General features: G+C 54.3%; 2 protein-coding genes across 4 annotated transcripts; both read right to left on the bottom strand.

Annotated features, from left to right (window-relative positions):
• Positions 1 to 63: 63 nt before the first annotated feature.
• Positions 64 to 15,016, bottom strand: ADCY4 (adenylate cyclase 4). Of its 3 annotated transcripts, XM_045569679.1 has the most exons (26): positions 14,919 to 15,016; positions 14,424 to 14,608; positions 12,913 to 13,110; positions 12,649 to 12,810; positions 11,885 to 12,034; positions 11,347 to 11,495; positions 11,157 to 11,268; positions 10,310 to 10,437; positions 10,001 to 10,159; positions 9,611 to 9,743; positions 9,247 to 9,420; positions 7,343 to 7,386; positions 7,139 to 7,225; positions 6,924 to 6,993; positions 6,475 to 6,572; positions 5,456 to 5,540; positions 5,211 to 5,348; positions 4,484 to 4,594; positions 4,079 to 4,263; positions 3,794 to 3,878; positions 3,200 to 3,358; positions 1,420 to 1,566; positions 1,011 to 1,118; positions 786 to 900; positions 353 to 477; positions 64 to 270 (listed from the first exon to the last, which is right to left on the bottom strand). In XM_045569679.1, the coding sequence occupies exons 2-26, from the start codon at positions 14,580 to 14,582 to the stop codon at positions 118 to 120; spliced, it is 3,234 nt and encodes a 1,077-aa protein (XP_045425635.1). In that variant the 5' UTR covers positions 14,583 to 14,608; positions 14,919 to 15,016; the 3' UTR covers positions 64 to 117. The 3 variants fall into 3 exon arrangements, with proteins under 3 accessions (XP_045425635.1, XP_045425624.1, XP_045425644.1); XM_045569668.1 differs by having other exon boundaries at positions 12,649 to 12,830; positions 14,424 to 15,014; XM_045569688.1 differs by having other exon boundaries at positions 14,424 to 15,014.
• A 1,009-nt stretch (positions 15,017 to 16,025) lies between these two features.
• On the bottom strand, positions 16,026 to 19,968 carry RIPK3 (receptor interacting serine/threonine kinase 3). The gene is made up of 10 exons (XM_045569697.1): positions 19,805 to 19,968; positions 19,466 to 19,606; positions 19,015 to 19,321; positions 18,397 to 18,542; positions 18,224 to 18,270; positions 17,849 to 18,016; positions 17,675 to 17,742; positions 17,066 to 17,440; positions 16,862 to 16,923; positions 16,026 to 16,382 (listed from the first exon to the last, which is right to left on the bottom strand). Exons 1-10 carry the CDS (start codon positions 19,822 to 19,824, stop codon positions 16,163 to 16,165), a joined length of 1,554 nt encoding a protein of 517 aa, XP_045425653.1. The 5' UTR covers positions 19,825 to 19,968; the 3' UTR covers positions 16,026 to 16,162.
• Positions 19,969 to 23,560: the final 3,592 nt, after the last annotated feature.

The following is a 23,560-nucleotide window of genomic DNA, read 5'->3' as shown; positions in this document are numbered from 1 at the left end:
CATCCTGCTGAGGGGCAAGGAGAAGGTGATCCACAGCTATATCAGCAACTTCTGACATCAGCTGGCCCCAGATATCCCAGAGTCTCTTTACTGAGGATCTTGGAGGGGTTGGGGGTCTCAGCCTAGGGTGGCTGAGGGAGGTCCAGTTCGTGTCAAGTCTGTGTTCAGGAAGTAGGTGCAGAGCTGCCCTTTGCCTTTGACCTTGATGACACCCCGCCTGTAGCAGGTGTAGCCCAGGGACTGCAGGGCCCAGGCTGTCTCCTCAGTTACCTACAATTAGAGGGGTGTAAGGGAGTATGGGGGTGACCCTATTCTCCCTCCTCCCCCCATGCCTCCCATGTGGCTCCCTCACTTGGATCTTGCCAAGGACTCCTGTACTCTCCATGCGGCTGGCCACGTTCACTGTGTTGCCCCAAATATCATATTGTGGCTTCTGGGCCCCAATCACTCCGGCCACTACTGGTCCATGGTTCAACCCTGATAAGGGGTGTGGTAATGAGGGACACTGATGAGGGGAACTTTGAGGAGGCTCAAGGAACTGGAGAGAAGAGAGAAGGGCCTGGGGGCCTTAGAGGAGAGGTGAGGTCTCTAAGGCTGGAGGAGTGTGGCTTAGGGAAGGGGGACCTCACAGCTCCTGGCTCAGCAGCTTCATGCCCCATCCCAGGGAGTGAGTCAGGAAAGGCAGTCCAGGAGTGAGCTGGGAGCAGCTAACAAAGGACTTGGAGTGGGGAGAGCTTGGGAAAGTGAGGAGATGCCAGATCACCCCGGCAGGGGAGGGTCCTCACCCACACGCAGGCGGAAGTTGTTGAATGAGTGCTTGTTGATGATGTCCAGCTTAGAGCCCAGGGCCACAGCAAATTCCACCATGGTGCCAAGGTGGCTACAGCTTCGCTCACCATCCTGGCAATGCCCACCCCCCCCAGGATGGGCCAATGAGGGCACAGGAATAAGTCCCACTTAGGGACCCATCAGTGAGAGCCTGGAGAAGGTTGGTAGGTGAGGAAGGGTACCTGTTGTGCATCCTGTCCCGAGGTGGCATTTAAGCCTGTGGCTGCCATGTAGGTGCTGCAGATGGTTTTGATCTTCTCCACTCCGCTGAATTTGGGCTTGGAGAGCAGCTGCATAGAGAGGGAGCCTGTCCCAGTTTCTCTTGCTCTCTTCTTCCCCTCTCCCAGCAGCCCAGCCCCAGGCCTTTGGAGGCTACAGGACCAGGCTGTGGAAGTGGGGAAGGAGGCAGGACAGAGGGAGTTGGCAGTGGGCGATGTTGCTGGAGAGGGGAGAGCTGGGGGATGAGGAGGAGAGGGGGTGCTAGGGAGGGGAGGATTGGCATCGTAACCAGGAAAGCAAAGTGGAAGGAGGAACTGGTGAGAAATTCTAGAATCCAGGATATAGGGTCTGGGAGAACCTTGGAGTTGTCACCTCATCAAAATCAGCAATTATCTCATTGAGCAGCCGCAAACACTCTAGCCCCTCATGGTTGATGTCGGATTCAGAGTAAAACTCCTTGAAGTCCGGGACTGAGGCGAAGAGGACACAGACACACTCGTAGGACTGGTGGTAGAGGTCCTGGGAGGGCAGGAGACTGGAGTGAGGGGTCCACGTCATGTTCCTCCCCTCTGGGGCTCCACAAGTTTCTCCTCCCTGTGTCCACACTCCTAGTCCCCCTGTTTAGGAAGGGTGGGGAGAGGGGGAGAGAAATAGGGCCAGAGAACCCCAGGGATGCGACTCAGGAGTCAAGATTGGATCTCATTGTGATTCCAGGAGAGACAGACACTTGGTTCAGGATCACCTGATGGCAATGAGAAGGGAGTCATGCCTAGAACTGGGATCGTGTCAGTGGGAATTATTTTTTATTTTTATTTTTATTTTTTTTGGAGACAGAGTCTCGCTCTGTTGCCTGGGCTAGAGTGCCATGCTGTCAGCCTAGCTCACAGCAACCTCAAACTCCTGGGCTCAAGCAACCCTTCTGTCTCAGCCTCCTGAGTAGCTGGGACTACAGGCATCCGCCACCGTGCCCAGCTAATTTTTTCTATATATATATTTTTTAGCTGTCTAGCTAATTTCTGTCTATTTTTAGTAGAGACGGGGTCTCGCTTTTGCTGAGGCTGGTCTCAAACTCCTGACCTTGAGCAATCCACCCGCCTCGGCCTCCCAGAGTGCTAGGATTACAGGCATGAGCCACTGCACTTGGCCGGGAATTATTTTTATATCCTATCTTATTGCTGAAAGATGTTAAGTCAGTTAAGTCACCTTACAAAGATAGCCGCAATATGGAAGATAAAATAAAGCAACAGTAGGGAATATAGGGCAAGGAGAAAATATGGGTAGGAAAATAAAGATAGACTCAGATCAATCAGATCTGAGGTTGCTTCACAAATGGGTGCCACGGAATCCTTGTTAGTCCTAGATTATTCTGGCTCTCAGATTTTTAGCAACCAATGTGAAGAGAGAAACAAGATCAGCTACAAGATTCCCTGTGTCTATAAGGGGAGAAGCCAGAAGTGGAATTACTCCTGATCTTAAGGGCAGAGCAGGTGGTGAGGAATAGGCTGTGAAATAGCCCCTGAGCTGTTTCTTTTAATACTCCTCAATATAGGCCAAGAGCATTTCCATAGCAGAGGGCCAGGTGTGGTGGTATAAATTAGATGGGGCAAATATGTGGGTAACTTTCTGATGGTCTGACTAGAGCAAGGTTTTTGAGGATCAGAGCAGCAGCATCCAATAGAAATTTCTCCAATGATGGCAATGTTCTCTATCTGTGCTGTCTAATATGGTGGCCACTGGCCATGTGTAGCTGTTGAAATGTGGCCAGTCCAACTGAGGAACTGAATTTTTATTTTAACTAATTAAAATTTAAACTTAAATGGCCACCTGTGGTTAATGGCTACCATATTAGATAGTGCAGGTCTAGAGAGATGGGTGGACTGTATCTTCCAGACAACTCCCATCAACACTGACTAAGCTTCTGGGAGGTATGGTGTGGCCGTGAGTTAGAGAAGACACTCCTTCCAAGTAAGAATTGGAAATGCAGAAATTCTGTGCTCACCAAAGACAGAGCCTGAGATCTTGTGAAAATGAAGGCATCTGACAGGGACAAGGGCTTGGGCGACCCACTGTGGGGGTGTCCAGGGAGGATGGGCCACGGGCCAAGACTTTCATCAGAAATTAGTGCCCATGGCACCGGGGGCTCAGGAGTCACCTCGTTGCGCCGGTTCTGGCCAATGAATTGGGGGGCCACGTGTGCAGGGAGCACATTCTCCAAGAGCAGCCGAGTCAGGTTCTCCATTGTCTCTGTCTCCTCCCGCTCCTGCCTCAGCTTCTTCTTCCACAGGAAGTCCAGGCGGCAGTAATACTCATTCTGGGGAGGGTCACCAGAGGGGTATTGGGGAGACACAGTGCAGGGGAGGCCCAGCTCCTGAGCATTCATTCCGCCCTCTCCACCATGCCTGAAACCACCCCCAGCCCCACCTCTAGTTTAGAGATAGGCTTAAGGTGCAGCTATCCTCGGAGAGAGACTGCCCTTGAAACCAGACACAGATCAGAGGCACGGAATTGGAGGCAGGTGTTTTCTAAGCCCGGGCTTTCCCAGATTGGGGGTGGGAGAACTTGAGGGCACGCCCCTTGGGGAGTGAAGGAGAAAGAAAGGGAGCAGGAAGCCTCACTTGGAAGCTCCCAGTGGGTGTACCACTTGGGCTCAACCCTGGAGACGAGAGAGACCAAGTCACAAATACGGGGACCCCAGCCTCACCACTCATAGGGAGGAGGCCCCAGAAGGCTGAGCTGGGTGACTTACCTGCCGAGCCAGGACAAGGAGGGTGAAGAAGAAGATGAAGAAGGACATAGCTCCCACCAGTTTGGGCTCCTTCAGCACTCCCGGCCTGAGGGGGCCATGGATCAGGGTTGCCCATCGCTCTGCCCCTTCCTGATGGCCTCCTCCCTGCCCCTAGGGCCCATGAAGGCCTCAGCCTCCCTCCCACTTTGCCCGGTTCAGGTCAGTGAGGTGAGGACAACTCTGCTGTGTCCCATCTCGCCCCTATCCCAGAGAGCCCAGCCACCTCTGTCCAGCAGCCATGCACACCTGGAGTCCAAGGGGCCCAGAGAGAGGCGGGCGATGAGGCAGTCGGACAGCCAGGCGTGGGAGTGCAGGAAGATGGAGCAGGAGGCCACCAGCCAGAGCAGGAGCAGCAGCAGCTTCAGTTCGAAGCTCATGTGCAGGAAGAGGGAGCAGGAGAGGAAGCCCAGCACGCAGCAGTGCATGGAGTACTGCGGGGACAGGCAAGGGGGTCAGGACACCGAGGATCCAGTCCCTCCCTGACCCAGGTCCTGTCTAGGGGACAGAGGGGTGTCATACACACATACACTGGGTGTGTCTTATGTTGTCTGTCCTAATCCACGGGATGGAGTGTTCTTCAACCAAGGAGGTAGGTGGGGAGCTGGGGAAGGATCTGGAGAAGGGGGTTCGGGGCTGTGTAGGAGCACTCACTGGGATGCTGATGAGAGGCAGGGACCCCGGGAGCTCCCAGGAGAGGTTGAAAGTCATGGAGGACACATTGGGAGTCCGGAAAGGGCAGTCCGATGATGCTGGGAGGAAGAACTGCGGAGGAGATGTGGAGCTGAAGGGGCAGGCAGCTCGTTGCGCACAATGTGGCTTATGCTGGGTTTGGCCGACCCAGCAATGAGTCAGGGCCAGACTCATCCAAAGGGTGAGGGGCCAGACTCATTCCACTATTACTGGTTGGTGAGGGCCTCAGCACTGGGGGCCTCACCGAGGGGGAGGGGTCGACGGAGGCATGTCAAGAGAACTAGTCTCCCGGGGATCCACTGTGTGAGTTCTCAGCAGCCACTTAACCTCCCTGGGCCTTAGCTTCCTCTTCTGCACCTTGGCTGAGGGATGATTCCTAGGTGCCTTCTAGGGATGGAATTCTAGAAATCATTCTAAGTTCTGAAAAATCAGCCAAGTGAGCTAAGTAATAAATATCTGCCTACATATAAAAAACATGGGAAGGACATTCACCAAAATGTTATTAGATACAATCATGCTTAGATGGTAGATTGTGGGTGACTAATTTTTTTTTTCTTTCTACTTGTACAACATTTCTAGCACCCCCTGGCCTTAGTCCAGCTGCCCTCCCAAATCCGGGGGTTTTCTTTCGATCCCTGGCAGGTCCAGCATGCCCTGAGAGGCGTGGATACAGTCCCCCTGCCCTCACCAGGCTGGTAATGGCCATGGCAAAGACGAGGAGGATGGTGGCAGTGCCCAGGGCTACTCGCAATCCCGGTCGTGTGGCCACCAGGCCAGAGAGTGCAGGCAGCCAGTGCAGCATCTTGGGGCCTTTCAGGACACACCTCTGTGGAGGAAGTGTGGGCGTCTTAGCCGTGGGGCTGGGGCGCCTTCTTCAAGTCAGGTCATAGCCAGGGCTCCAGCTTGCCACTCTCACCCCCCAGCCAATCTCACCGTCAGGTGCTCTGAGAAGCAGACGAAGAGGAGGAGGAGGAAGAGGAGGAAGGTGATGCTATAGGTGATGGCCAGAGCCGGGGGCCTAAAGGGAGACAAGAGTGAGGCCTTGAAGTGCCACATGGTCCCTGTGTGCCGTGAAGGTGCTATGTGGTCTGGAGGAGAAGTACGGAGTGATCCTGGGGAGCAGCCCAGCTGCCCCTGGGGTCCGAGCTGGTAAAAGACATCATGTCCTGATATTTGGGCAAGCTGAAGGGTCTAGGGCGATGGTGGGGTGGCACAGGGCCAGGAATGTAAGGGGTAGGGGCCTCACAAAAGTGGCAGAGACTGTGTCCGACCACTCTCTGGGACTTTAGGCCCAAGCTCTTTTTTTTTTTTTTTTTTTTTGTGAGACAGAGTCTCACTCTGTTGCCCAGGCCAGAGTGCTGTGGCATCAGCCTAGCTCACAGCAACCTCAAACTCCTGGGCTCAAGCAATCCTCCTGCCTCAGCCTCCCGAGTAGCTGGGACTATAGGCATTGCACCATCATGCCTAGATTATTTTTCTATTTTTAGTAGAGACAGGGTCTCATCCTTGCTCAGGCTGGTCTCGAAGTCCTGACCTCAAGTGATCCTTCTGCCTCCCAGAGTGCTAGGATTACAGGTGTGAGCCACCACTTCCAGCGTAGGCCCAAGCTCTTTAACCTGGCTGAGTTTTAGACTCTTAGCTGTGGACTAGGAACGAGAACCTACTTTCTAAGCTCACTCATTTGCTGTGATTTTTGGATTTCTCAACAGGAATGAAACCTCCTTCATGAGGATGTTGTTAGCACCAGAGGAGACAGGCATGTGAAAATGTTCAGGTTGTGTAGAAATTCCAGTGTTAAGATGAGGGCTGTGATTATCACTGGTTCCCCAGAACAGCGTACCCTCTGTGTGAAAGTGCCTGAAGCTAAGGGGAAGGAGGTAAAGGAAGAGAGTGTGGGTCCAGGGTCAGGGGGGGTGAGGGGATCCATGTGTGAGAGCCAGGGCCTCCCTCACCTGTTTGTCACCAGCATCTGGATGATGAAGTTGGAGAGAAAAACCAGGAAGGTGCAGGCTGCATAGTATTTGAAGGCAGGAAGTGCAGACAGTCGATACTGCATGGGAGGAGGTTGGGGTATAGAAAGGCCCCAGGCCTGCCCATCATCTCAAAGGCGGCACTCCCAGGCAAGGGGCAGTTCTGCAGCCTCACCACCCCACCCTCCAGGTCAGTTCCATGTAGCCCCTACCAGCTCCCCAGGGAACTACCCTCCCTCCTCTCACCACCACCCAGTAACTCAAGCTATAGGGCGACTTTCCTTCAGGAGAGAGGCACAAGCTCCTCGCCCCAGGATCACAAACTGAGCAGACCTGGGGAGGAGAGGTGGGGACTGCAAGAGCTGACCCCTCCTCCGGGCCAAGGACTAAAGTTGGGAAATCCTTTTGTGCCCCCCACGCCCACCAGCCACCTCTTTCTCCATCTCCTTCTCTCTGAAGTACAGTGTCAGCGGGTTGAAGTCCTTCGACTGCTTCCACTGTCTGGTGGGAAGTGGGGGACGTGAGCACAGAGAGGAGAGGGCAGGGCAGGGCAGGAGGGGTGGCCAGGCCCTCAGGGAGCGCCGCCCTCCTCTACGGTGAGCCCAGGGCCCTGTCCGGCCCTCCCCGCCCTCTCTGCTCTCCGTACTTCTGAGAGTTGAGCTGTTCGATGACCTGGAAGAACTTGGCATCCCCGGTGTCCAGCTCATCGTCCAGTCCCCGGGGGCTGCGGCCCCTGCACAGTGAGAGCCAAGCCTGTCAAAGGAATCTGGGCGGAGCAGGAGCAGCCCCCAGGGCGGATGGAGGTGGGTTATCCAGACAGCCCCACTGCCAAACTCTCAGGTCTCCTCACCGGTCCAGGCTCCACTGGGGGCTGAAGGAAGCCAGGGCCTTCTCCTGTTGGGAGAGCACGGGGGTGGGGGGTGAGCGCTGCACCAGGGGGAGGCAGGCTGTGACCTGCACTGTGGGTCCCTGACATGGGCGTTCCACAGCTCGGGGTCCTCTCTCTGTCTCTCTCTCTCTCCTCCCTCCCAAATCCCAGCTGCCCTTGAAGGGGAAGTTCAAACCCCATTTCCTCCTTCAAGGTTCCTCCTGACTCTTTAGACCTCAGGGTCTTTCTGCCCTTTATTTCCTCATAGTTTCTGTCACTCACTGGGCTACTCTGTCTTCTATAGTGCCTGTGCATTCTTTGCCCCACCTTCCCTTACAGCTGCACAGTCCAAAGGCAGGGACTTTTCCACCACCCTTGGATGCCAAAAAAAATCCTTGTTAGTTTAAATTGAAGTGACAATGCAGAACACTGTGACTCCTCTCTGATCGCTCCTGAGGTCAACCAGGCTGGGGTTGTGAGGGCGGATAACAAAGAGTGGAGAAGAAAGGGGAAGAGGAAGGGAAATAAACCTGACTACAGTCGTTCTCTCCACCAGAATGAACGTGGCGTATGTAGAGAAAGGAAAGGAGCAGCCAGATAGAGCTACCACCGAGAGAGAATGAAGCTTTGGGGGCCACTGGCCAGTACAAGAAGCACAGTGACCGTTCCTCCCTGCTCCCCTCGGCTCATGTGAAGGAGGCAGAGTCACAGGGTCACCTCAGCCCCTAAACTGAAACCTGGTGCATGGGAGAGGGAGAGAGACATACGGAGAGGGAATGGTATGTTCTAGAACTGTGCTCATCTATGCATCTATGTCTGGGACTAATTTTTTCAAACTGCCTACCTGCCCCCCAACATCTGTAAGTTATTTGAAGGTGGGGAAACATCTTATTCATTTCTATAGTCTAGGGCCTGCCACAGAGTAGGTATTCAAAAAAATGCAGAAGGAAGGAAAGGACGAATAGTACCCACCAGCACAAACACTGCCCCACTGCTCAAAGCTCCGCATTATCTAAGAGTAAGCTCATGGTGATTCTCAGGATTTCTAACATTTCACTGAGCCCCTGGAACTTCAGAGGCTGAGAAGTGACTTTCTGGGCTGGTAAGGTCCTGCCTCGGGATATACTCTTGAACAAGGGGTCCTGCTCCTCCATCCTGATACTCCCTAGCCTGCACACCAGTGGAGAGTGGCAGGAAGTCTAGCAGGGGCCCTGGCGGGCATTCCTACCACGGCAGCTGCACCCGAGGTGGTCTCACAGTCCCTGCGTATACAGCAAACCCCACACGCCGCTCCACCCCCACCCTGGAGGCCTCATCCTGCAACAGTCTTCTGGTCCTTGGATCTTTCCTTCTTCTCCCTCCTGCCAGTTGAACCCTTCTGACCTCTTCCCCACCCCATGGTAAGGCTTGGGATTAAGTACTCTCTGGAACCACTGCTGCCAACATCCCCCCACTCCCCAATGTTGGGGGAATTGAAGAAGAGAGCATGCAGTTTAGGAATTGAGTTAAACGGAGACATTTCCTGGTGGCATGGGAATGCAGCACGGGAATCAGAGTCAGGAGAAAGTGTGGTCTACTGCCCTTGTGGTGTCAGGGGAAGGGGCTCTCCCCAGTGGAGGCTGTGAGCAATGGACATGGTGTCTATGGGGACCCCGCATCTTCTCTGAGGTGAGCTTGGACAGCAGTGATCTCTGCTCTTTCTCTAGAAGGAAGGGCAAGGAAGGGCCTGAACCAGTGACTGGGGTGACCAGACAGTTCAGGACCTTAGGATGTTGCAAGTTATTAAGTGACTCACTAATGGTGGGGGTAGAGGAGGCTGGGAGTGTGCCTGAGGGCAAGGGCGGGGGTTACCTAAGCTCTGGAGCTCACAATGAATGTGCACATACCGGGAGAGGGGTGGAGGTGCACACAGGGCTGTCTACGTGGCTCAGGTGGGCAAAAGGCTTGGCGGCACCCCAGGACTCCAGGTAGCGAGTCATCAATAGTGATGGGCGCAGCTTGGGGCCCTCCAGAGAGGACAGCAACCCTCCTGCAGTGCCCTTCTCATCCTCCTCTTCGGCCTGGGGCACATGAGGGCTGAGAGTCAAGATCACAGACAATGCCCCATTCTCCTCAACCCCCTTCGAGGCTTGTGTCCCCAACCCCCACTAGGACTCAGGAACTCAATCTCTGGCACAGAAGAGATCAAGCCTGTTGGCCCGCAGGTTGGTTTGCGTGGGCCAGACCCTGGGGGCCAGGCTGAGCTTTTACCCGGGGATCGATGACCAGGTATGTTGGCTCCCCTAGTTCCCGAAGGTATGGGTCCCGGTGTTCCATGCCTGCATCCTCCACGGCATAAGCCCCTGCCAGCAGGGCCAGTGTGGCCCCTGTGATGTGCACTCGTCTGCAAGGAGTGGGCAGTGGGAGTCAGTGGGGAAGGCCTCCAAACCTCTCATTTCTGTCTAAGATCATTTCTGGACGTCTGACTTCAAGAAAGGCCCTGTGTTACGGGAGGTGCCTCCCAGCTCCTCTCCCTGCATCCCAGAATCTCCCTGAGCTCCACATGGGACCATGTCCAGCTTAAGGAACTAAGAAAAGGGTGGCGGCATGTAAGCGGCCTGGTTGGCTTCCTACTGTAACCACTTGGGGCCCAGGTCTCACCCTGGTACGCCGCCTGCCTCCATGTGATTGGCCAGTGTGACGTCATGGGACCATACATCATATTGCCACTTCTGCAGCCCAATGACTCCGCAGAGCACACTGCCGGAGTGCACGCCCACACGCATGTTGATGTCCACACCAGTGGCTGCCCGCAGTTTCCTGAGCAGAGTAGTCGTGGGACGATCTGAGTCTCCTCAGCCCTTCCCGTGCCACACCCCTCCTTCTTTCAAGAAGGACTTCCACCAGCCTGCACCCACCACATGCCACATCCATCCTCTGCATTCCTCCTGCCCGCCCCGCTGAGCTGACCTGATGGCTCGGCACATGTCCAGCCCCATGCGCACGCAGTTGATGGCGTGATCTGGCAGCGAGAGCGGCAGCCCGGAGACACAGTAGTAACAGTCCCCCAGGATCTTGATCCGCATGCATTCATGCTCCTGGGAGTGTGTGTGTGGGTGTGTAGAGGAACCTGGTTAGAGGCCAGAGGGGTAGGAGGGAGTTGGGGAAAGTGGGGAGCGAGTGTGGTATTCCTGAAGAGCTTCCAAGGTTGCAAGTGTCTAGGTCAGATCTAGGGACTCCCTTCACCTGACATGGGGCTGACAGGTCTCCCATGTAGATCTCTCTCAGGAGGGTTTCCCAAGGGCTGGGAGGTCTGTCGCTCTTCCCAGTTTTGGCATGTGTAGGGTGTGCCCAGATGCGGGCATATGGAAGCAGCTTTGGCATTGAGGGGTTTGGGGGGGATCCAAGATTTTGTTGCTTGGGAGCATCCCTGGGACCTGAGCAGGGTGCTGGGCTGAGGTTGCATAGGGCATAAATTTCTCTTGGAAGGGCCTCCCAAGGATAGAGCATCAAAACATCCCTCTAGATCTAGTGTCCAGAGACACAAACGTTGGGGCTCTGAGCATATTTGGGAGCATTTTGGTTGGGACATCTGTAGAGGAGTTGAGAGGTCTTTCCAGGTTTGAAGTATGTGATGAACAGCTTCATGACTGGGAATGTTTGAGAGGGCTCCTTACTTCCGCTAGAGTATCTGGGAGCCCGCATGGACTATGGAGTAGGTAAGACTGGGATCTTATAAGGCAGGAGTTTCCCTTGGAAAGGGCTCCCCAGGATGGGATGTTTGAGGGTGAGGGTGGGGAGGGAGGTACCCTCTGACCTTGGCGATCTGGTCAAACTTGCCAAAGAGCTCGTTGAGCATGAGCACCAGTTCCTTAGGGGAGCACTCACTGGCCAGCCGCGTGAAGCCAACGATGTCAGCATACAACACACTGCACAGAGCAAGCTGTGTCAGTGGGGCCAGGGTCTCAGCCCACAGGCCCCTCCCCTCCAGCCATCCTTCCTCATACCTGACTCCCTGGTGCCTCTTGACGTAGAGGCTGTGGAAATTGTTGGTGCTCTCCGGCCGTGACCCCTGTCCAGCCTGCAGCCGTGCCATGATCTCTGCCTTCATCTCTCGGGCCAGGTAAGCAGGAAGGATGGACAGGAGTAGGTGTTCCTGGAGGAGGTCACTATGAGCACCAACCCTCCTGCACCCTAAAGCTAGGATCCCCAGCCCCCAGACCACTCAGGAGCCCACACTGCCCCACCCTTGGGTGCTCTTCAGGATGCTCCCCTAGGTCCTGTGTTTGCACAGCAGGGCTCCATCACCCCGTCCTGCACTGATCACCTTTCGGGACTGAACTCCAGTACCGACTCCTGAATGAGAGCTTTTCACTTAATAGCACAATGTTCTAAAGTGCCTTCATAAGCCTCAGTTTGCTGGAACCTCACAACAACCTCCCAAGGCGGGCAAGAGCCACCTTTTATACAAAAGAGGAAAGGGAAGGTCAAAGGACCTGCCCAAAGCCACTCAGCTTGTGAAGAAGCCTCCTAGGCAGGGCTGACCTGGTGCTTCTTCTCAGTGTCCAGGCGCCGGCGTGAGTGCAGGGAGCTAAGCGCCTCCCGGAACGTGGCGCGCAGCGCGCGCTCCATCAACGCCTTGTGGTACGCTCCCACCACGTTCCCGCACAGGAACAGCACCGCGTTTGCTGCCAGCTGTGGGTGAGGGCCAGACTCAGAGGGTGCCAGATCCAGATGGGGTTGGGGATGGCGTGGGTAGCTGGAGTCGGTCTCAGAGACCAGCTGGAAAGGACTGGGCTTTACAATTAGGGACCTAAGCGTTGCAGGACAAGTGGTGCCACACTGTGGGGTCCATAGGGGCGTTTCCCCTTGCCCGCGCGTCCTGCTCCAGTCTGGGCTGCGGTGCCAACACCGCCTCTTAGGTCTAGAAACCTTGGAGCATGAGCTTAGGTTTCTCGTTTCTGGTCTGGACTACCACTCCACTATCCCTACCCCCTACCTGGCGCCGTCGCCCAAAACTATTCAAGCTCCGATTTTACATTCTCATGAAGGTTCCATGCACACCTCTGTTGCCACCCGCCCCCCATCCGCAGGCAAACCACGACTCCCTTCCCTGTGGGCCCAGAACCATCTTCTGGCATCAGTAGGCATCGCACTAACAGCTCCGCAAGGGCACTGTGGGTCTGTGTTCGTATCCCACGTCCAGCGTTTCTTGGAGTCACAGCTCAGCAACCTCCGCCCCCCCAGAGGAGCCTACGAGCGCACAGCAGAGCCCGCCCTGGGCGCAGCCTGTGCTACTTTGTGTTCACCTGCGGTAGCAGCGCAGGCCGGAAGTACGGCTGGGGCCCGAGGTACAGCCCGAGGACCAGCAGGTGCGAGAGCGAGGAGGCGAGGCCCGCGACCACAGCGTCCCGCATGCCCAAGGGCAGCATGGCATACACGGTGAAGATGACGAAGAGAAAAAAGGACACCTGGAGCGGGGAGCGGGAAGCTGAAGGCCTACATCGTGCTGCTCGTGGCCTGGTGCAGGTTCGAGGCCGAGGCCGCCCCCACTTCCCCTGCTGCCCCCTCACCTGGTCCCAGGCGCTCACCACACCCCCGGTGAACAGGAAGCCGTGGCCCAGTGCGAGCAGTGCGGCCCACACAAGGGCGGACAGGGGACGCGTCCAGCGCTGCAGTCGCTGCTCGCGGGAAGCGAGGCCCAGCAGCAGCAAGAAGCCGCCCAGTGCACACAGTACAGTGGTCAGGAAGCTGGGGTCTGCGGCCAGCTCCTGTGGGGAAGGCGTGCGTGAGCCAGGACTGTGACGGGAGCTTGGGGAGCTCGCCCACGGCGAGGAGGAACGAGCTAGACAGAGGAAGAGCAGGCAGCCCCTCAGCCCAGGTCTGAAAAGTCTCAAACTCAAGTATGAAAATGAAGCAGCGCACTTCCGCTTGCCATTCATATTAGTTTGAACCTTTGGAAATTGCCTGTTTCTACTGTTTTTATCTAGAATTGGCGATCTCATATGGCTCAACCTAGTTTCTTACTTGCATGCGGCCACGAAGGCCGAGCCTGCCGGGGACTTCTACCCAGAAGACCTGGCTCCCACCCGGTATGGGCTATTTGTGAATCCATGACCATTTTGAGCCTCAGTTTTCTCATCTGTCAAATGGGAATCATAGCACCCGCGTGGGGTCCTGAAGCCAGCGAAAGATCCTGTCTCACAGAAGGCACTTTGGGATGAATGTCTCCAAATCTGGCCAGTTAGCTCGGGATATTCCCGGTCCCCGGAGCCTGGGCTCGAAGCTTCGAGGGCGGCGCAAAGCAGCACTCGGGCAGCAGGGGGCGCCCGGCCCCGCAGCGCCCCGCACCTCCCTCACCGGCAAGGGTTGCGATCTCGCCACCTGCCTCGGCTCCTCAATGTCACCGCTGTCCCCGCCCTTTGTCCCCACCTCTTCCCGGACTTCGGGGTGGACCAACAAGGATAGGCCGCGCCCGGTGATTTTCCCACCTTGCCTCCAAGGAGTGAAAAGAAAACCCAGAGCAGACTATTTCCAGAAATGAAGACCCCCTTCCTCCCCAAACGGAAACTGGAAATGGGTTTATTTTGGGCTAAACGAGAGGGAGAGGGAGAGAGAGAGAAAGAGAGATGGAGGGCGCCTTCTGGGAGTCTGTGGGGTATGTCTGCCCCACATCCCCTACAAGGGAGAGAAAACCAGGAAATGAATTCCCCCAGGGCCTTAGCAGAATTTCCCCTCTGGAAAATCGGAAAATCCGGTGATGGATTTATTGTAGAACCAGTAGACCACAGACGCTCCCAAGGTCTGTCAGAACCCAGACAGGAATCAGAAGGATCCAGGACTCGGCTACCTCTCTACGCAGACCCCGTGACTCAGGCCCAGAAGGGTGAAGTGACTTGCCCTGGGTCACTACAGTTCGTAGGAAAGCTCAACGCCTGTTTCTCGGTCCCAGCAAAGAAAACACAAGGAAAAGAAGACCCCACAAATCCCAGCCCCGAAAATGCGCCCCAGGCAGTGAGCCTCCCGCGACCTGGCAGGAGAGAGGAGGCTCAGGAGGAGGCCCCGCACCAGAGGAGCGGCTCACCCTGCCCGTGGCCCAGGTGACGGCGAGCAGCGCCAGGAGCGCGCAGAGAACGATCACCAGCAGCAGCAGCAGCAGCGGGTACTGCTGGCTCAGGCTGTAGTAGGTCTCGTAGAAAAGGTCTTCGCTGGGGGGCGGCCGGGGGCTGAAGAGGCGGGCCATGGTCTCCCCCGCCCCGATCCCCAGGGCTGGGGAGGGCCGGGCGACAGGTTACCTCCTGCGACCCAGGAGGCCCCACTGGGCCTTTCTCACTTGCTCCAAGCCACTTCCACCCCATGCCCCCAACCTCTTGGCAATCCGGTCTCCTTCCAGGGATTCCCTGCCGCCTCCCAGCCCGCTCCTAGCTGGTGGGGTGGGGTGGGGGGACTCTTCAATCCTTCCCTCCTCTTCCCTCCAACCCAGACTGTGGAGGTGCCCTAACAAAAGACTCATTGCCAGGGGAACAGGACTTGGGGTTGATGCATAGGAGCCCCGGGTTCCCCCGTCCCCCAAACTCACTGCCCGCGATGCTGCCGCAGCTGAGTGGGCTGGGCCCGGCGAGGGAGCCCGGGGGACCGGTTGCAGAGTCACGCTCGCCGCTAAGCTAGTGGCTCAGAGCTCAGGGAGACCGGCTCTTCCCTCCCGGCGCCGCTGGCCCCCTCCCACTTCCTCGACCGGACTGCCCGGCCTCTTCCCGTGCCCGAGCCAGACTCCCCTGGCCTCCTCCCCCACTCAGATTGTCTCTCCTAATACCATCGCCTCCCACTTTCGCCCTTCCCAAGGAAGGGGACTGTGGACCGTGGGAGAGACACGAGGGACTGGGGTGGACCAAATGGGAAGTGTCAGCACAGGGGCAGAACGTTTGGATGTGGGGACTCTGAGGGAGGGCGAAACCCTGCGGGAATGTAGGGAAGAGTGTGGGTCCCAGTGCCAATGCCAGATGGGCGCTGGGATCTAGGTTAGAGTTGGGAGCACTCATTCCCCTCACCTCTCCGTCCAGCTGGCAGTGTTGTGGCAGCATCTTAACTGTCCACACTTTCTTGTCCCTAGCTCTGTGGGAGGGGGCACATCTGTGTGTAGCTCTGCAGAGCCATAACTTTCCACTCCCGAACACCAGCTGAGAATCAAAAGGGCTCCTACACCTAGGGAGCACTGTGCATGTGAGTGTGTGGCGGAGGGAGGTGATAGCATGGGGCTGGCCTCTAAGAGCCTGGGGCACTGTGCAGGGGAGGAGAAGGGTCAGAGTCTGCAAATTCCTGAATTCCCAAGGAGACTCACCCCCTTCCCCAGGGCCTGGCCACAGCCCAGAAGAAGAGACCACAGCCTCTATCCCCAAGAGTTTAGGCTTAGGGTGAGGTCCCTGGTTCTGGAGGAAGCTCCCGCCCTGAGATTACAGTGGCCTAGGGAGCCTGGCCTCCAGGATTCCTTCCTGCCCAGGCTGGACCCGACCTTGTGTGCCAGGCTGTTGCCCACTCCCAGCCCCCAGCATCATCCATTTCCTGCCTTGGCGGAGCTACAGTGCCTCCTCCTCCCTCACTGCCAGCACACTGTCCCCCATTCTTGTTCCTCCCTTCCCTGGCTGAGCCACAGACTCCTGCATCAGGCTTTGGCTAACATTCAGTCACATTTATTGACTCACATTTGTGGATCTGGGGAGCACATCACAGTCAGTTTGGGCGCAGGCATGACTGCTCTTGAAGGAAGTCGGGGTCCACAAGGCGTGGTGCTCTTCCTCAACCTCTGCAGGCAGCTTAGAAGGTGCTTTAATTCCCACTATGATTATACTGGCCCTGTGGCCCACTCCAGGCTTCAGGTTCTTTGGGGCCTTCTTTTGAAGCCATGGGTCTGGGGTGCTGCCAGCCCCTACCCACGCCCGAAGGTGCCAGGCCTTGCCTGGACAAGGTAGTTCTCTGTGGCTTAGTCAGGTAGTTGTTGTTTCCAATCTGCACCGCAGAGCAGTGGTATAAGTTAACAGAGCCCTTTGAGAGAAATAGCGGTGGTGGTGGTGGAGGGACAGTTTAGCAGTCAGAAAGGCAAAGCTGGGGATAGAATATGGGGTCTCTGCCTGCCAGTAGCTATGTGGAGGTGTACCCTGTGCCTTCTCCTTCAGGCTGCCTTTTCAGAGTTGGGTTTGCAGAGGCTTAAGAGGAGTGGCCACTGACATCTGAAACCCTGATAGTTTTTGCTGGGAGGCCCTCTGGACTACCTAGGGGCTCACACAGCCGGTGCTGGGGAAAGTTAGAACACCCAGGGACAAATCTAGGTTTCGTTGTGTGACCTCAGGGGGATCCTCTCCTAGTGTGTGTCAGTTTCTTCATTTATGAAATGAGAAGGTTGGATTAGATCTCCTCTAGCCCTTTCTCCCCTCCCTGCAGCAAGCTACTCTGGATCTATATATAGGTCTTGAGGAAGAAGCTGGTGGAAGGCTTGATCAGGGGAAAGATAGGGGTGGAGAGTGGGTACCTGCTGTTGGATTTGGCCCCAGGGCCCTGGAGAACCAGTTCATGTCATGTCTCTCAGCTCCCTGTAAACAACACAGAGCTCTCAGGCTTGTCCTAGAGCCTAGTTCTCCCACTGCACATCCTCTCAGCCCCAAGTTTCCCCCTGGCAAGGGGACAGGATTCACAGGAGTCCTAGTGTAACTCCTAGGCCTGCCAGTGTCTCACCTGATTCCCTTGGGGTCCAGGACCTAGGGTTCCAGTCAAGGTGGGGTTGGGCATCTGGTTTCTGAAAGATGAGGTCTGTGGAGTTTGAGCAGGTTGAGCCATTGAATCTGAAGTTGTCCCTGCCACCCTAGCATGCTGAATCTGCTCTTCCTGTGCCCTGCTTCTCTCAGCAAAGCTTGCGCATTTTTCAGGAACAGAGCTGGGGTACTGCTCCAGATTCAGGTTCTTTATCATCTCAGAAACCATGAAATTATTATAAGAGTACTGGCTTCCTGTGGTCCCCGCAAGGTCATCCATTTCTGTTCCTCCTTGGCCTGACTCTGGGGCAGATAATCTCCTGCTGCTGCTCCTGTGGTCATACAGAAACTCCTTTACCTGCAGGGATAGGAGGAGCTTGCTGGGCATGAGGTGGGAGAGCCAGAGTAAACCCAGGGAGTAATCTTTTGGTTCATAATCTGTTGCCTGGGAATTCGGGGATGGTGTGGGGATGGTGGGGATGAGGGTCAAAGAATAAAAAGCAGTGGTCAGTGGGGAGTCATTGGATGTCCAGGCAGCCATGTTGTGGCATCCCTGACTAGCTCCTGGGGGTGGGAGTTATTGAGTGCTCACCGTGGTGACAGAGGCATTTATCTTGCCCTGCACTAGAAGGAAGGCTTCTTCGGTTTTTGGTTGGCATTCTGGAGGGATAGCAGAGTGGGTCGCAGGTGAGCAAAACTTCTTTCCCTGGGAAAAGCCTGCTGCCAGACCCGAGCCCCGCAGCTGCCAGCAGAAAGGCCAGCTCACCCTGGAAGGAGGGCCTGTCCTCGGGCTCATGGCTCCAGCAGCGCCGCATTAATTCCTTCAGTCCTTCTAAGCCAGGAGTTTCAGGCCTGGACGCGGGCAGCTCTGCCAGTGGAGGCCGGATCTGCTCCTTACAGACTACTTCACGCACCAGTGATGTCTGGGACACCGCTGGGGTGATGGTAGGGGTGAGACAAGAAGGTATTCAGGGTCTGAGGGGGCACCTGCTCCGTCATGGAAAGAGGCAGGGAGTATATTCCAAGGAGTAGGTGAGGAGGGAGCAGGCAGTCAAGTAGGTAAGCAGGAAGGGGAAGTCTTGGGGGTTTTGGGAGGAGGGCACTTGGGGTTAATGATCCCAGAGTCTGCCTAGAGTCTCACCCTTAGCATCTCTTCCTGCTAGCACTGCCCACATTAGGATCCCAAAGCTGCAAGAGACACAAAACTGAGGTCTAGCCCAACCACTTATAAGAGTCATCTCTCATATACCAACCCCTAGAAGGGCCCAGAGAGGTGTAGGAATCTGGGATGTGTGTTTGCGGTGGGTACCTTACCTGTAGACATCACTGGCTGTGGAGGCCTTCCGGTTTACATTAGCTAACAGCTCTGGGGCCAGGTAGGCCAGAGTGCCCCCTGGCTCCGTGGACCCCACCCCTGACCATGAGCCTCCCTGAAATGTGGACAGGCCAAAATCTGCCAGCTGCAAAGGAAAGGAAGAAGGGGGAGGTAGGGGAGACACGGGGGGGGGGGATCAGGTAGTCTCCAGAACTCCCTTCCCCCCAGAAGGTGTAGGTCCAGTTTTGTAAAGGGGGTCTGAAAGGTCAGAGGAAGGGTAGAGTCAGCGGGGCCTTTGGGTGGGAGATCTAGGTTTCCTGTGGGTGTCAGGGTCTGAGTCTCCTGGGCTAGGTCAGCCATGGCTCTTCTGAGGGCCTGGTGGGGTGGGCCTGTGGAACTGACTCGGGTGGGTCAGGGCCTCTGTCAGCTGGTATGGCAGGGGCTAAAACTCCTGGCTGGGCCTTGACCCCTGGGCAGCCTGCGTCCAGCGGGAGAGGCTGAGGGTATTCAATAGACAGGGCTGCGGTCCTGTGTCGGTGGGCGGTGGGCGGTGGGGGCTGCAGCAGCTCTTTGGCTGGCCTCGTCCCGCAGCTGGGCTGGGGCATGGATGAACTGACCCTGGCGTGCAGATCTGGATCCAGGAGGACGTTGGAGGGCTTGAGGTCCCGGTGCAGGAGGTTTTTACTGTGCAGGTAACACATCCCGAGCACCACTTCCTGCAGCACTCGGTAGCGGAGCGGCCAGGACCGAGGGCACTGGGGCTGTAGCAGCCCCACCAGGGAGCCATAGTTCATGAATGCAGTCACCAGACCCGGCCCGGACTCGCCGTCCCACTCCAGGTTCTCGGTGACCCCCAGGAGGTCCAGCACGTATGTGTTACGCAGACCTGCCATGGCCTTCACCTCCCTGTATATATTCACCTCCCTGTATATATTCTCCCTACACTCCAGGAGAGAGCTGCAGTCACGACCCGGCCCTGGGAAGATCCCTCCCCTCGCCATTCAGGCCCCAGAGCACAGCGGCTCCACCTTGGCCAGAGCCCGTTAGCTCGGAGCTCGGGTCACTCACGAGTTCACGATCTTGACCGCCACATCGAAATGCCACGACCTATGGTGGGCCCGGAATACCGCGCCGAACCCGCCTCGGCAGACCAACGTCGGATTCTCCAGTTCCTCGTGGGACACCAGGAGGGCGGAGCCACCGCTGGACCTGAGAGAGGGGTCTCGCCTACTTGCCGGCGGCCTGCTCCCCCCAATCCCAGGGACTCGGCACCGTCGGCACAACCCCCAGCCTCCCTCCACCAGCCCCTCCGTTCCGGGGGCGCGTGGGTTCTCGGACCGACGTGTCCACTAGGCGCCGTGTGAGTGAATGTGGAGGCTGCAGATTGACATCCCCCTCCCCACTCACCGAAACTTGACGGAAGACATTAGGTTGGAAGGTACGAGGGACTTCTGGAAGTTGCAAGCCTCACAGATGGAGGCTGGGGTTTTGGGCAGAGAAGGGGAAAGGGTCTTGGTCAATCTCTAGACCAAGGCCGGGATTCCGCTTCCCGGGTCCGATCTACACCCCTACACTGAGTGACTGAGCAACTTCCTTCCCCTAGAAGCGCCTCTAGAGTCCCGGCCCCGGGTGGGGCAGAGGGAGAGCCTGTGCTTTTCTCTCTGCCTAGTGTTTCCTGTGCATTTGCAGGTGCCCCGGCCAGGTTAGGTGTGGCTGGGCATTGAGGGTGCCAGGGAAGGAGTCCTCACCTTCTAGGAACCCAAAGTCAAGCCAGCCCTCCAGCCTGTGTCCCCCCACTTTCCCAGGGATTCCCAGCTCCACCACCACCAGGCCTTGGGTGGGGAGGAGAGTTTTATGGTTTTAGGGCTCAGCTCTCCCACAGCTGCCCTAACATCGTAGTCAACAATCTGTCAGGCTTACCACAGACCAGGCACACATATTAGCTTATTTAATTCTCACATTAACCCTAAGGGCATAGGTGCTACTTTTATTACGTTTTTATAGATGAGGAAACTGAGGCACTGATAGCTTAAGTATCTTGCTCAAACCCATATGGAAATGACTTACAGCCTGGCTCTGAACCATCACGTTAGTCCATTTTCACATAGGCTTCAGAGCTGTGCCACTCAGCTGGTCGTGCAGGTGGCTGGGGAAGGTGTGAAGCAGCATCCAGGGTAGTGAAGGATCCCTACCTGTATTCCTGCCGGGTCCCTGGTAGCTGCTCTTGCTGAGGTAAGCCCTGACATTGCCTGCCCTATAAACAGAAGCTCCTGGAGCTAGCAGGCCCAAGACCCACTCCCAGGGCGTTGTGGTCAGGCTGGATGTATTAGGCCAGCCAGAGGGTGCTGACATTGTGTACACTGCAGTGGAAACACCTCAGCACTTTCCTGCCTTCTCCTTCGCATGGCAACTCCTCCATGGAAATACCCTGATTAATTCATGTTTCCAACAAGCTTTTGCTCTGGACTCTTTGAGAACTCAGGAACATGGAGAGCCTTAAGGATTTAGAGTAGACAGAAGGTGTCTGTATTTTGCCTCCCCAAGGCCTGACCGTGGGTGGAAGTTGTGGAAACTAGACAGGGCCAGCCCTAGGCACTCAGTCCTTCATGGGGAGATCCAGCCCTGTGGATCAGCTCTCATTAAAAGGTGCTCACCAATGGAAAGGTGCTTTCCATTCTGTCCAGTGGTCCACGGGCTCTGCAGGGTTGGAGCAGAAGTGACCAGCAGTTAACTGTGTTTTCTAGAACAACTGGCAACTCCAGAATCCACACCATGGCTTCTTGTGGGGTCAGCTCATGCTATTTTGGAGCTATTTAGGGAATTCTTAGACTGTAGTCTCCATAAAAGCCAGTACATGGTAGGTGTCTAATAAATATTTGTTGGATTGAATGAACAAATAACCCCAAATTTTGAGCCTTCCTTAAGACACTGATCACCCCAGATGGAGCTCCATACTCATTGGGAGGAAAGAAGAGATTGGGCTCCTTTATGGTCTGGGGCTCTCACCCCCAGTTAACAGAATCTACCTGAACTAGGCATTAGTATAGAAATATGTTGGTGTCTTACAGAATCTAAGAGAGCAAGAAGGGTAGCAGGTCCTCAAAAAAAACCTACAATCAGGAAAGCTGAGAGTCATCAGAAAGGGCAGCCACTCCTTTCACGATTCTCTCCATGGAGAAGACCCTGAGCTCAATACATCCACTTGAGGTGAACAGGCAGAAAGGAGTTATGGAAAGGTATTTAAAGACCTTTTCATGGCTGGGTGTCTTCAGATTGGGACAGGACCCTAAGAATCAGGGATAGAAGCTATGAAGCATAGGCTTGGGTATAGGGTCAAGGCTTATAATACTTTTAGACTCAAAATAAACTAAGCCCCTTTAAAACTAGGAGGGGCAGGGAGAAGAGTCTAGAGAGAATGCCTCACAAGATCCTTGGCTTCCAGAGAGCTGAGGGGTGCACCCAGGCAGAGTTGATTACTGGATTTTGGAGCTCTGGTCTTTTCTGAGGCATGGTGCCTCTGACCACAGTTTTCCCAGGCTTTTGGAGTCTGCTTTGGTGTTTCTCATTCCTTCAGTTCTCTGCTTCTAATTGTCTCTAATTACCTTCAGTTCATCCCTAGTATGAATTCTGGTTCCCTATGCATGGTTGTTGTAGGGGTTGGGGGAGAGGGTGGGTATGGTCTGTCTTCTTGCATATTCTAGTCTTAATTCCCATCTGTTGTTTGATTAAGAGATTCTAATTATAGATCAAATCATATTAACTGAGGTGACAGTAAAAAGAATTATGGAGAATTTTCATTTTCCTTAGTGTTTGAATTTTTCTTTACATTGAGCATGTATTAATTTTCTAAACAGTTAAACAGTAAAGAAGATGATGGTACATGCAAAGATTTAGTTATAAAGATATCACTGAAGTGTATTGTTTATAACAGTGAAAAAATAGAGTGTTAAATATCCAATAATAGAAAAAAGATTGAATAAATTATGCAACAGAAAACTATGCTGCCATTAAGATGACGATGTAGACATCATTTATTAATAACATCATTTATTAATATGAAGATGTTTATCATATACCAAATGGGGAAAAAAGCAGGTTACAAAATAATATGTACGATATAATCACATTTCTTGTTTGTTTTAAAAATCCTCTTCCAGTAGTAGGACAGATTTGATATTTTCAAAACCTCCCATAGCAGAACACCTAAATGCTATAGAAAGCAAAAAAAAAACATATGTTTTAAAATTCATTAGTGAGTTCCCAAGAAAATAAAGATAATCCCCCAAGGACATCCCCTGAAACCAGTAAAACAAAACAGTACAAAACAAAAAGTAAACAGTAAGTAAACAGAGAGGTTAACTAACTAGAAACCTAGAGCTTTGGGCACTGGGTAGACATATAAGGGTTGGAGGAGAACCCCAGAATAAGCCCTGGGGCCTAGGGAGATGGGAGAGTGAATCTGAGACAGCCTATTCCCCATAAAGCTGGGACCCTCAAAGTAGCTGCATTCTTAATGGAAATGAAAACATTTTAAAATTTCTTGATATTCTATTTTTTTCCTAAATCTATCTGGGTGTTTTTGATCATCTTTTATTCCTTGTTCACTTTTTTCTATTCCATCTTTTGTTTCTTTAAACATTTTACAATAGCTTCTTTAGATTCTTTATCTGATTATTCCAAACTCTGAAGTCCTTAAAAATTTAAACTTTTCGATTATTGTTTCTGCTGATTCTCCTTCTGCTGAAAAATTTAAGTGGCCTCAGATTATTAATGTCTCCTAGTATACAGCAGAAGCAAATTAAATCCTCCTTGGTGGAAAGCATCCTCAATCCGGTCTGCTGGATTAAATTCAGCCAAGTATAAACTCACAAAAAAATTACTAAATATATAAGGATTCAAACTACCATGAAGGAGAATCAGCAGAAACAATAATCAATGGGTTTAAATTTTAAAATGTATGTAACCATTATAATTAAAATTGCAATGCTTGGTTAAACAGAAGATATAGCTGAAGAGAGAATTAGTATACTGAAAGATGGATCTGAAGAAATTCTTCAGAATGCAGCAAAGACAAGCAGATAGAAAAGTTAAGAGACAAAGAACGAGGAGTTCTAACATATGTCAAATTGGAATCCCATAAGGAGGAGAAGAGAAAACAATGGG

The sequence above is a fragment of the Lemur catta genome, chromosome 1 (genome assembly GCF_020740605.2).
Source record: "Lemur catta isolate mLemCat1 chromosome 1, mLemCat1.pri, whole genome shotgun sequence".
Classification (NCBI taxonomy): domain Eukaryota; kingdom Metazoa; phylum Chordata; class Mammalia; order Primates; family Lemuridae; genus Lemur; species Lemur catta.
This window is presented reverse-complemented; position numbering and strand designations above follow the sequence as displayed.